Source organism: Acomys russatus, chromosome 1 (assembly GCF_903995435.1).
Source record: "Acomys russatus chromosome 1, mAcoRus1.1, whole genome shotgun sequence".
Taxonomy (NCBI): Eukaryota; Metazoa; Chordata; class Mammalia; order Rodentia; family Muridae; genus Acomys; species Acomys russatus.
The window spans coordinates 12,425,815-12,438,575 of record NC_067137.1 but is presented as its reverse complement, the minus strand read 5'-3'; the positions used below and the strand labels follow the sequence as shown (position 1 = coordinate 12,438,575).

General features: G+C 42.4%; 1 protein-coding gene across 11 annotated transcripts in view; it reads right to left on the bottom strand.

The window, feature by feature from the left end:
• Nucleotides 1-12,761, bottom strand: part of Slc8a1 (solute carrier family 8 member A1) — a 354,337-nt gene that overhangs the window by 17,341 nt on the left and 324,235 nt on the right. For all 11 annotated transcript variants that reach the window (XM_051162630.1, XM_051162869.1, XM_051162794.1 and 8 more), the window contains one exon: nt 3,810-4,085. In XM_051162630.1, the coding sequence (XP_051018587.1) occupies nt 3,810-4,085 (276 nt within the window). The remainder of the gene's footprint in view (nt 1-3,809; nt 4,086-12,761) is intronic.

Sequence of the window (12,761 nt, the reverse complement as noted above, 5' to 3'; positions counted from 1 at the left end):
AATTTCTTACTTATAAAATAATGAGTGTAGGACTATAAAGGCAAGTCTTTACTAATTTCTGAAATTGTTTGAAATAAGAAGCCTACTATCTGGTTTTATTCCAAAGTGAATAACAGCCTGGCATCAAGAGTTTGCATATGCCCTAGGAAGACATGTTTTAAGAGTGGAAAATGTCAAAAGTGAGGCAAAGAGAAATGAATAATTCCAGGGAAATTGTGAGGCATATGGGAAAGTGTGCAGATAGTACTTTATATATTAAAAATGGCATGACAGAATAGATACTAAGAACTGTATTATAAATTCCACAAATTCCATCCATCAGAACTTAAACTGAGCGTAGACAAATACGTATTCTCTTAACTTAAACTTCTTAGGGTTCACTCTCCTGTGGGCTGTGGAGTTGTCTTTAAAGATAGCCACTGTTATCCCCATCTGCAGATGTGGTGCCTCACACAAGTTTCAGGGGCGACACTGAGATTTGGCCCTTCCTGAGATAGCAGTACGGCTTCTGCAACATGCCAGCTATTTTAAGGCCCCCCGAGAAATAAAGCAACACACTGTGGGAAACTGTAAAACACTTCCTACTTAAACATAATATAAAATATGTTAGCTTTGAGAGCTATTAGAAGCTAAGAAATAAAAAAATGGAAACATAAACCACTAATAATGAATAATTTTGTTATGAAATAACAGAAATAGTATGTATTTTAGTATGGGAAAAACAAACAGTCTCACTTATGGGAGCAGGATCTAAGGGGCAAAATACACAAACTGATGTGGCAAGGAAGCATCACCATAGCACTTAAACTGTTAATAATAGAAATGTGAATATAGTCTACACACCTAACACACACTGGAGCTTTATGGCTGTCTACAGAATTTCCTGTCTTGCTCATAACTTTTTCCCACCCATCACCATTTCCTGATAACTTCCGCTTCTTTTGGCATTGTTCAGAATTGTTCTTAATATAAATTCTGAGGCAATTAACACCTCCATCTTACATTAGGGCTTCCGAATATATTATTTAATCCTCTAATCAATTCTGTTTCAACCGCCATATAGTATTAATGCCCATTTTTTTCAAGCAGGAGCACAGGCTTAGAGAGTCAAGAAGTCACTGTGACCCACACTGTGAGGAACCTGAGCTGTACTCCTGGAAGCTGCACATCAACACTGCAGAAAAGAGAATACAGTGGACGGTCAAGAGAAGCAGTTTTATCTCAAATTCTTTTGTGGTATTTAAAAGTCTGAGGGGGGGTGGCGATTCTATAATACAAAAGTGATATGAGCTTTTGTTTGTGCATTTTCTATACACAAACTGAAAAAAGTTCGAAAAACATCTAGAATTATGTTTCCTTTCATGTCTTCAAACTTCCAGAGGGAAAGAATTCCTAATATGACATATTTCAAAGGATAAAGGGACAGTCAGTACACTAAAGGGAACAGAAAATCTTACAGTGCCAGGGGCTAAAAGAAAGTTAAGAAAATTCACATTTAACATTTTTCTGGTCTGTGGTGAGCAGCTGGCAAAGAGTTTCTTGAAGGGCAGTGGGTAGGCCTCAGGTACAGACTGGTTGCGACAAAGAGGAGAGATCAAGGTCAGAATTTTGGGATTGGTGAAAACACTGCTCTATCACTAAGAGAACTCCCTGTAACTACAAAAGAATGCCTTCTGTCTGTGTCCAGTGTAAACAAGATTCTAGATTTAGGAAAGCTTAGATCTAGAACCAAGCATATGAAGCAGAATGTCTTGGCCCCACAGCTGGGATTTATCCAAGTAAATTACTATGAGCTAAGATAAATATCCAATCAGGGGATATTTATTTTATTCATTTTCAAAAGGCTGGCTCCGAGTGTTCATCCTCATGTTTTCTCCTTGAATCTTGGGCTTCCTTTTCCATAGAAACAGTAGAATGGGATATAGTTTTGGACTTGAAGAGACAACACAGTATACCTACAAATTTAAAAGTGCTGGTCTGAGTTCTGGATCTTACAAGCAGGAATCAAAGGAGAGAAAAGAAAGAGCAGAGGCAAGGATTTGTCTTGTAGCTCAGCACAGTCCCCACAATGCACGAACACATGAATGAGGAAAAGTGTTTTTCTCCTGAGATCCTCTGTGCCTTTTGACTTCCTCTTGTCTTTCTTACATCAATGACCTTCTTAGATATGCCGCATTCTTCAGAAACCAGCCACACCATAAAAATATCTGTTATTGCCGTGTTGAACAGCCACAAATGTTTAATCAGCCTCTGGACAGTGTTAGGAAGAATCTGAGCCAATTCGTGTAAATGAGTAAATGACTGGTTTGTCCATTCTCATATACACATATAGGGTGTATAGGGTGTGTGTGTGTGTGTGTGTGTGTGTGTGTGTGTGTGTGTGTGTACACACAATCAAGGTATGATGGAAGCAACTAGGTGTTTTGATGTCATGAAGGAACTTTTCAGTGGGGAGAGTTAGGTCATAATGATTCAAGAACAAAGCCAAGAGTTCAGTGGGATAGATGCCTTAGTGGGTAAATGCTTTCCTTATACAGCCAGCGGAACCCTGGGGAAAGCAGTGGACTCAGTTGTGGAGAACTGAAACAGGGCGGTAAACACAAAGAAGAGCAGGCAAAGAGAGCAGACAGGAGCACCAGGGGATGGTCAGACCGCATAAGTCTGCAAGGAAGATTTATGCTTGTGAGGTTTATCCTAAGTGAGAACAGCGGCACCTTGGTCTGATTTGCATCTTAAAAAGTTCCCCCAGAGGAAGCAGAGAGACGTAGGAGGCTGCTCTGCTTGGAGGGTGTGCATGAAGACAGGAAGGAGGGGGCAGTTATGTGGATCCAGTAATTACACTTTAAACAGAAGGCATGCAGGAGTTGAAGGTGATGGAAAAATAGGAATCAAGGCCTCCTGGGTGGATGATGAGAGTGTCTTTCTGAGAAGGTTGAGTCTGGAGAGAACAGGTTTGGTTGAAGGACGGAGGCCATTGAGCTGCTGAAATTGAGACCTCTGTTTGGACATGGCAACACGGAGCTGCAAACTTCACATCGGGCATGGATGCAGGGAAGGTGACCACAATGTGACAGCAGCTCAGTAGATGGTAGCGGTTGCTGTGCATCTGGCGAGCACTAGTGTGCAGATCGGATGTAGTCGGGAAGACCGTTCCCACGGAATGATGGGCAGAGAAGGAAGAGGGCTGGAGACCAACCTGGGGCTCAAGCTGTCAGTTCAAGCTTGGAAGAGCCTGTTATGGAAGCCTCTTCCTGCACACAGAATGGTGACTTAGAAAAGGATGCCCTGCTCTGCTCACAGGTGTAAATTTAATGCACTAGGAAGAGTCAAGACCATATGTGTAGCACCGCATCCCAGTCCCCAGCCAGCACATTTTTAAATGAGCTCTTGGTACCTGCTGGTATGATGAGCTATCTCACTCACAAAGCCACAAACTTTTCTTTATAAATATGAGAGACTTTGGAGCACTCTGTGCTAAATGTGTGTCTTGATCAGGGATCTATGTAGAAGAGGAGGTAGAAAGATTAGAAGAGCCTGTGGTGGTAGATGACTTCAAAGGAACAGAGTCTGCAGAGAGAATGGTACTGATACACATGTGAACTCACAGAGACTGTGACAGCAAACCTCCCCACTCCCCAACCAAGTAGCTATTTGTAATTGATAAGAGAGAGAAAACCAGTTTTTTCCAATGAAGTGTCACTAAGTGTATTACCCACACTCCAGGGCATGCCCCATGCCCAAGAGTAACTGGCCTTTTTTTTTTTTTTTTTTTTTTTTTTTTGGAGAATTACATATGAATCAACCTTTACCTGGCACGGAGGTTCCAAGAGCGACAAACACAACTGCAGTCACGGAATCCTTCAGACCAATGGTGCAGCCAAAGTGGGAAGCCAGATCTCCAATGAAGGCTGTCAGTAGGCCTATCATGAGGATGGAGACAATGAAGCAGGCCCAGCCATTCCAGTATTCTGTAGGTGGGACGAAGGCAAACAGAACCTTCCAGAACACCGTGAGAAAGTGCATCACGTAATCAAAACAGGAGGGTAGCTTCTCTTCCCCACATTCATCATCATCATCATCTTCCCCTAGAAAAGAACAAAGCACATTTTGTTAAGACCTGCCAGAAGGGTCTTCTTCCATTCCCTGTATCTCTTCTGAGGCCATTGTCACAGTCCACTGAGGGACAGGAGGCTATGTGAGGTCAATGAAGCTTGGAGCTTTCTAAAAGTCAGTCATCATGAGCCAACTATTTGACATAATATGCAGGGACCACCTTACAGGGACAAAAAACCCATATGCAATCAATACCCCCTTCCCATGTGCTGCACACATCACCTCCCAGAGGATTTGTCATCATACTGGTGAATAAGATTTCTTGCCAAAAGTCGGAAAGCTGAGAGAAAAGTATCTCTGGAAGTTTGGACAAAGTTCTACTGTTGTTCTTCTTGTTCAGATTAAGGTCTAATTGGAGATTGATGGTTGTGTGACTCCAACAGGGTAGTATCCAATCAAGACCCCTATGCACAACGTGGGCCTTTTATACCACTCTGGATTCACCTCCTTTAGCTAAAGGATTTCAAACTTTGTCTTAGTCAAATAGTATTTTATCTGTACTTTCTTCAGCTTTAGAGCTAAAAGTGTCTTTCCTATTCCTGTCCCTCCTTCCTTCTCCTTCTCCACTCATCTTTGGAAATGCCTCTCATCCCTCCTTGGAGCTTCCATGGCTCCATGTACTTAAGATTCTGGATGAAAGGCTCTCAGTGTGTTTCCCTAGCAAAAGAAAGCACTGGGGAACTTGCTAGAAATGCAAAATCTCAATCTCATAGAGTGTGAACAAGACATCTGGGCTTGAATAAACCTTCTTTGTGATCTAACTGCATGTTCAACATTCAAAGCTGCTGCTTTATCCACAACTGGGCTTGTTTGGTGTTTTCTCTTCTCCAGTTGGCTGTCAGCCTTTTATGCATTTGTCTCTCTAGCATTTGGTGCCATCTCCATCTCTTAGATCACGATGTGCACATTAACAGAGGGAATGCATGAATAGATTGCTACTGACTTTACATCACAATGTCATCACATAATATATGCATGTCGGTCATAATTTCTCCAGCTAAATCACACTTGAACACATAGAAATGTAGGAAGAATACTGAATGGCCGAGAAGCACCTAAAGAAATGCTCAACTTCCTTAGCCATCAGGAAAATGCAAATCAAAACAGCTCTGAGATTCCGTCTTACACCTATCGAAATGACTAAGATCAAAAACTCAAGTGACAGCACATGCCGGCAAGGATGTGGAGAAAAGGGAACACTACTCCATTGCTGATGGGGGTACAAACTTGTACAACCAGTTTGGAACTCCATCTGGCACATTCTCAGGAAATTGGGAACCGCTCTACCTCAAGACCCAGCCGTACTACTCCTGGGCATATACCCCAAAGATGCCCCACCAAACAACACGAACATTTGCACAGCTATGTTCATAGCAGCACTATTCATAATAGTCAGAATCTGAAAACAACCTAGATGTTCCTCAACTGAAGAACAGATAAAGAAACTGTGGTACATCTACACAATGGAATACTATACAGCTATCAAAACCAAGGATATCATGAAACTTGCAGGCAAATAGGTAGAGATGGAAAAGATCATCCTGAGTGAGGTAACCCAGAGTCAGAAGGACATGCATGGTATATACTCACTTAGAATCAGATATTAGCCACATAATAGAGGATAACCATACTAAAATTCACAGACTTAAAGAAGCTAAGTAACAAGGAGGACCCTAGGGAGGATGCTTAATTCTCATTCAGAAAGGCAAATAGAATAGACACTGGAAGCTGTTGAAGAGAGGGAAAGGACAGGAGCCTACCATAGAGGTCTTCTTAAAGACTCCACCTGATCGAAGCAGAAGCCGAGTCTCACAGCAAACTGTGGGCAGAGGGCAGGGGATCTATGGAAGAGTAGGGGAATAGGAGGACCTGCAGGGGACAGGAGCTCCACAAGAAGACCAGAGGGGCCAAGCAAGCACCATGAATCAAGAGACATAGGACCCCTGCTCAGGTGTAGCAGATAGGCACCTCAGTCTCCATAGTAAGGGGAGTAGGGACTGTTCCTGCCACGGACTCTGTTGCTTACTCTTTGGTCACTTCCCCCTGGCAGGGTGCTTTAACAGGCCACAGATGAAGAGGATGCAGGCAGTTGTGATAAGACTTCGTAGGCTGGGGTAAGATGGTAGAGGAGAAGGTATCCCTCTCTCTGAGGACTAGGGGAGGGCCATATGGGGAAGAGGGATGGAAGGTGAGACCAAGTAGAGATGAGTAAGGGGGCTATAATTGGGATATAAAGTGAATAAATTATAAAAAAATAAAATAACTCTCATTCATGTGTTTCAAATTATGATAGTGAATGTTGCTTTTCTCAAAGTGATAAAAATACATATTCATGTGTTTTATGATGATAATTTTTAAACGAACTTCTCCTTTTGTTTACTTTCTCCAGTACCAATCAGAATTTGTTTTACTTTGTTCCAACTAATGTGGCTGGCCGCAGGCAGGCCTAGAAGCTCTATAGATGACTGTATGATCTGAGGATGCCAGTACCAAGCAAACAGCTGTGCTCTTTCTGACACAGTCCAGGGTGAAGCCATATGGGGTGAAATAAAGCACGGAAAACTCCTTAACCCAGTGGTTCTGAATCTTTGAGTATGACTCCTTTGGGGCGACATATCAGATATCTTGCATTTTGGATATTTCCATTACAATGATAACAGTAGCAAACTTACAGTTATAAAGTAGTAATGAAAAATGTTTATGGCTGGTGGGTCGCCACAATTTGAGGAACATTAAAGGGTCACAGCATTAGGAAGGTTGAGAACCATGGTCTTCAGCATGTCCATGCTTCTCCAGAAACAATGAAGTGGCATGCCTAGGTTTGCTCCTGGCTATACATGAATAAAGAAGAAGCAATGGATTGCTCTTCTGTGATCACACTGTTACAATTATTGCATGCATCGTTTGATTGTAGAAAACTGCAGCCTTGTCTTTGATGCCTTGGGCGGTAGCCAGTAAGCTACCAGGCGACTGCTCTAACGAATGCATAGAATCACTTGGGTCAAGTGAATTGATAGAAAGTTCTGTAAGTGAAAAATGCATTGCTGACCTCCCAGGTTCATGTTATAGGAGTGAGAAGACATTTTTAATAGCCTGGTCTGAGAGCATAAAATACTTTTTTGGATAAAGGCATCTGGGGCTACGCTATACTCCTCCCTCCAAATCAATGCTTTGAAGCCCTACCCATCAAACTTTAGAACATGATTTTACTTCAAGATAGTGTCTTTGAGCAGTAATGTGAGATGATGCATCAGAGAGAGTTTGGCACTGGGCATGGTGGCACAGGCCTGTTGTCCAGCATTGGAGAGGCAAAGGCAGCAGCTAGAGTTTGAGTCCACCTAGGCCATACATTGAGAGCTTATTGCAAATACATAGGTATGTGCAGGCCAAGAAACTGTTTGGGAGAAACCAAACCTACTCACAGCTTGATGCACAGAGAATAAGTTTCTTCTATTTAAGCATCTAATTCATGACAAGTGATTGTGGCAGCTTTGGTCAACCAACAGCAGCTCTTTGGAATCCTCCCAAGTCACCACTTCAACGCAGGGCACACATATCAACATGTTGCATTGTATTACAACCATGCACACTTACTGCCTGTCACTTAAAAACAAAAATGAACACTGTCTGTGCATTTAGGAAATGTCCCTGTTTGTTTCTTTTTTTGTCCTTTTACTCTTCATTGCCCACGTTTCTTTTACCCTACCTTTTGCTCCAGATAAAACTGTGAAAGCTTCAGTTTTCATAGCTAACCTTAGGTGGGCAGAAGACGAGAACCATGTTAGGTTTGTGTCTGAGTTGGGTCTGACTCCTTCCCTTTTCCCTTTTCAATGAACTAGAAAGCACATCCACCTGTGGGCTCAACAAAAGCGCTCGGATTTCAGGTTGTATCTGTTTAGTATCATCATTTTCCTAACTTCTATATTTGTGGGCACCTTACACTTTCTCAGGACATACGAATAAAATGTTTGGAAAACAATGAATTTTTATCACCCACAGAAGCACAGAAGACTCTGCCTCTGCAAAATCATTTAATCTGGGAATGATTAAGTCTCAAAATGTAAAGATGAACCAGAAAGCAAAGAATGAAACATCTCAGAAGAAATGACACATGTCAATCAGGGGTCGGTGTTACATTTATTTTCAAGGTGGAAATAATGACATCTTTCCCAAAAGGACTGTGCATGGAAATACTTAGACCATGTGTACCAGGTGTCTGATGATGCTTCAAGCTAACGATTATCACGTTGCTTGTCATTATATCCTCCCTGATAGTAGTACAGCTGTGTTTTCCCAGCATCATCTGGTTGTTTAGTTAACATGATGTTTCCTAAGGCTATAGTCTAGAGTTTTTGTTTTTTAAACAAAATAACGCAAAGTACACAAAATAACACAAAGGTTCCTTTAATCCTTGGGAAGCAGAGGCAGGTGGATCTCTGTGAATTTGAGGCCCAGCTGGAGCTATGTAGCAAGACCCTGTCTGTAAAACCAAAACCAAAATAGAAAACCAACTGTAGTTTGCGTGTGTGTGTGTGTGTGTGTGTGTGTGTGTGTGTGTGTGTGTGTATGAGAGAGAGAGAGAGAGAGAGAGAGAGAGAGAGAGAGAGAGAGAGGAGGGGGGAGGGAGGGGGACAGCGGGGGAGAAAGCGACAGAGAGAATATCCCAGAGCCTTCCACCATTGTAGGGAATCGTAACTGGTTTCATGCTTAAGTCTGAAATGGGAAGTCCACATGCATCTTATAACATTTTAAAGTTGAAGTGTGGATCCATTCTTTTTCCTGGGATTTCACTGAACTTTATACATTTTAATGATTAGTGGACAAGTCATAGAGCTATTAAAAATGACCACTGACTGCCACACAAGCTGCACAATTGTCCTGTCTTGGGGAAGGACAAGAATGTGTGATGAGCACCCATCACCAACTGGCTATCCTTAAGAGCAATGGAGCACTAGCCCCTCCTCCATACCTTGGGAGCATTTTTCACACCAGGGCAGAGAAGACAGCAATCTGCTGCTTCTGTAGCCTGCCAGTGTGGGATTGCTTGGAGCTATATGCTCCCTTCCTTTCCCTCCTCTGTGCTAGCATACAGATAGACAAGTTGGTGGGTTTGCTTTTATAGGCTCCCAGTTAAACCCCTCTTATCTCAGAATCCTTCTTTTCAGCTTTATAGATTCCGCTAATGGAAAGATAAACAATCTGGGTTCCATTAATCCTTCCTGGAGCCTTATAAATGGCTTCCCCGATACCCATCGGATTCCATAAATATAACCGTAAAATAGTTTAAAATAGCCAAGTCATTAAAAGTGCAGGTAGTGGAGGTGGCTTCACTTCAACTATTGATGGAGTAACAAGATGCTCTGCCCTGGAGCACAGAGCAAGGGTGTCATCAGCTCAGTGGACCATGGAAGGTGAGCAGGAGGCTTGGCGCCAGCTGATAACTTATCTCCTCAAGTAAACAGGTGTTCCTTGACATCTCTCCATAGACCAAAGAGTGCTTTGGGGACCAGAAAAAGAGGCTGCTGGGGTGACTCACGCACTTATGCTCAGTAGCATTTACTGTCTTGCTCTTATTTGTAAGTTATTTTTTTTTTTAAATTAGGAACAATTACCATTTTCTGGTCTTAATGGTTTCTATGTATCAGAAGTTCAGTGACCTCAAAAGCAAATCCTAAGGATTCACCTCTTGGTCTGGGTTTGGACAATAATGAGCATGCTCAGAGAATGCCACCCATTCTCTGAGGGAAAGTTTAGAGTGTGTAATTAAATTGTTAAAGTTTTTTTCTAAGTAAACTTAGAAAGATACTTCCTTGTCAGAGATACCTTAAAACTCAGTTTGCCTATTTTCAGATATGAGTTGCTTACGCACAGGAAAAACTGGACATTTGCGTCTGTCATCTGAAACAAGTGGGCATAGGGAAAAAAACAAAAAACAAAAACCACCAAACAAACCCTGAACTTCAAGCTGGCCAAGGTCAACCTTCGGTTTAATATCAATTTCCCTATAACCATCCTTCTACAACGTGCACTGGTGCCACACTCAAGAGAGCCAGATCTACCAGAGGACTTACAACGTTACAATCTGAGTGTGATGGTTCTGGGAGTCAGCTCAGCTGCTGGGTCTCAGTCGTTTCTTCAGGACCCATCCCCTAGGCAACAATAAACCTAAGCCTCACACATGTGCTGGGCTTCATGCCACTGAGATGGATACAGTCCTGTCACTCTCAATCTCAGGTCTGTGATCCATTGTTAGCCTGTCCCTGCTCCTCTGAGGACCTTCTACGTGAGCTGGTGCGTATTACTTAAAACATGGTGCTTGAAACCAAACTAAACCAAACTAAACCCCTCCAATTCTAATGGACACATCTGCCCTTCACCTGAGTACAGTGGGAAGCTCTTTCACTCTTCTCCTGTGAGGCACTAGACTTCCATTAATACAGGCTTGGAGCTTCTATTAGCTGCATCATGTAGTCAGCTTCCTTATACCTTTACTCGACAACTCATTGTCCACAGCCATGCAGGGTGCTGTCACCAATAGTGCGGCTGCTTTCTTGGGCCATTCATGTATAATCTTTCCGTTGCTCTTTCTTAGACTTTTTAAGAGAGGTGATTATGTCTTGTTTTATTCTTCCTCGGTCTCGAAATGTGTTCACATTAAGGCAGTTCTGTATCTTGGTAACATATCAGTTTTTTCCCTTCCCAGAACTTGGCCTTTTGTATTATAGCATCATTCAGAATAACTAAATTACGGCATCCACCTCAGTGTCTAACAAGAGAGGAATGGATGGAAAAATGTGCCTTATTATATAATGGAAAATTTTTAGTCATAAGAATGAAGTTAAGTCACTTTCAGGAAAATAGAACCTAAGGAAATTAAGGCCTTAGGGAGACAAAATTATGTTTTCTCTTGTTTATGGTTCTAGATTTTGTATGGATACATAAAATCATGAATGTGATTATATAGCTGCAAAAATAATATATGAAATGAAAGCATAAGGGAAACTTTCTAGCAAAAAAAGGGGGCTAAAAGGATCAGGGAGGGGAGAAACAGGATGGTGGGTCATAGGAGGATATGCCCCATACACAATATAGACTTGTATGAAAACTGAAATAATTACAAATGAACTAAAAATGAACTTGTCCTCTTGAAGCTCCTTTAAAAATATACATTTGAGTCCTGGGAAAAAAGCATGCCCTTTGAAGTGGACAGTGCTTCCTGGGGAGCGTATGAGCCTGTCTGTTGGCCACTTTTCTTGCTGCCTGAGCCCATGGAGCCAGAGGCCTGAGAGAGACTCAGGATAGTTTTTTTCCCACTCTCTAATGAGATCAGAATTAGCATGGGGACACTAGTTCTGAGATCTGTGGTTAATGGACACTGGTATGCACAGTGATATCCAGGTCACTTCTCTCCATGTCATCCTATTTCTATCCATGAACATATAGGACCCCACATCATTGTCCATCAAATTTGAGCTGAAGATTGCTACAGCATTTGTAGCCTCGGCCACTGGCCTAGTCTTGCATGGAGAAAATACTATATAGGTTCTCCCAATAAATTTCACCAGTGGCTTCCAGGCCGCAGGCAGCTGTGAAGCAATCTCCTCTATAGGACCAGTGTTTATTCTTAGGGAGCCAAGGGTCAAGTGACATGGGACAATATTAGAAAGGGACCCCAAAGAGTGTTCATGGGTGAGTTTCAATCTTGGTTGAGACAAATGTACCACTGGGAGGTTTCCAAGAAGATCAGAACGTTTTCCAGCTTAGGCCCTTCCCTCTCTTGTTAGGATGGTTAACACAGCTGAAGAAATATTTCATGCTATAGAAATATTCCTCAGCACCCTAGCCACTGTCAAAATGAAAAACGGATCCACTAAGGGGTTTATAGCTCTCTGGAAGTTGGGTTATTAACAAAATGAAACTGTGAGAAGGAGACATCGCCTGCTTGAGTGTAACCGCCCCCCTTCTCCTACATAATCATAATTAAAGGTTGACATTATCCGTCGTGCATGCTTTTGCCTCCAGCTCTTCCCTTACCAGGACAGCAGAGCAAGAATCTTGAAATGTAATGTTCTCTAATCATCTGTTCCTTGTAGGATCAGAAGGATTTCAGGGCCCTGCAGTAGAAACATTATTTCCTGCAGGGTTGAGTAACCTAAGAAACAAACCTTTGGCAAGTAGAACCTAGACACAGCAAACACTCATGCCTCCTGCTGGCTTTGGTGGCTTAGTCATAGTGGGAAGTAAGTAGTTGGGCACACCAGGTTCTAAGACTGACCCAGGGGGATCCATTAGCACTTTGTAAATATGGGTGGCTGTGTCTGAATTAGCCTCCTGTGGTGAGGGAGGCTGAGTCTTGGAGGAGCTGTTAGGGCAGGCATGACCTTGTAACTGTAAGCAAAAGTAATGGTGTTATATCCCAGAAAGCTGCTAAAGTTGACATGAAGGGTGTCTAGGTACCCAAATCTCCTCATCTGCATGAGGGGTACCCAGACCAACAGGATATGGTTACAGTGATGCTGTGGGTGCTGGCTTTCTCTCTAGACACTTTCATGCATGTGTGTAAATGCACACACCTCTCCCTTCATGTTCCCAGGAACCCAGTAAAGGCATATTAATAAAATACTTCAAGGCTCTAAAGGTGCAAGTGA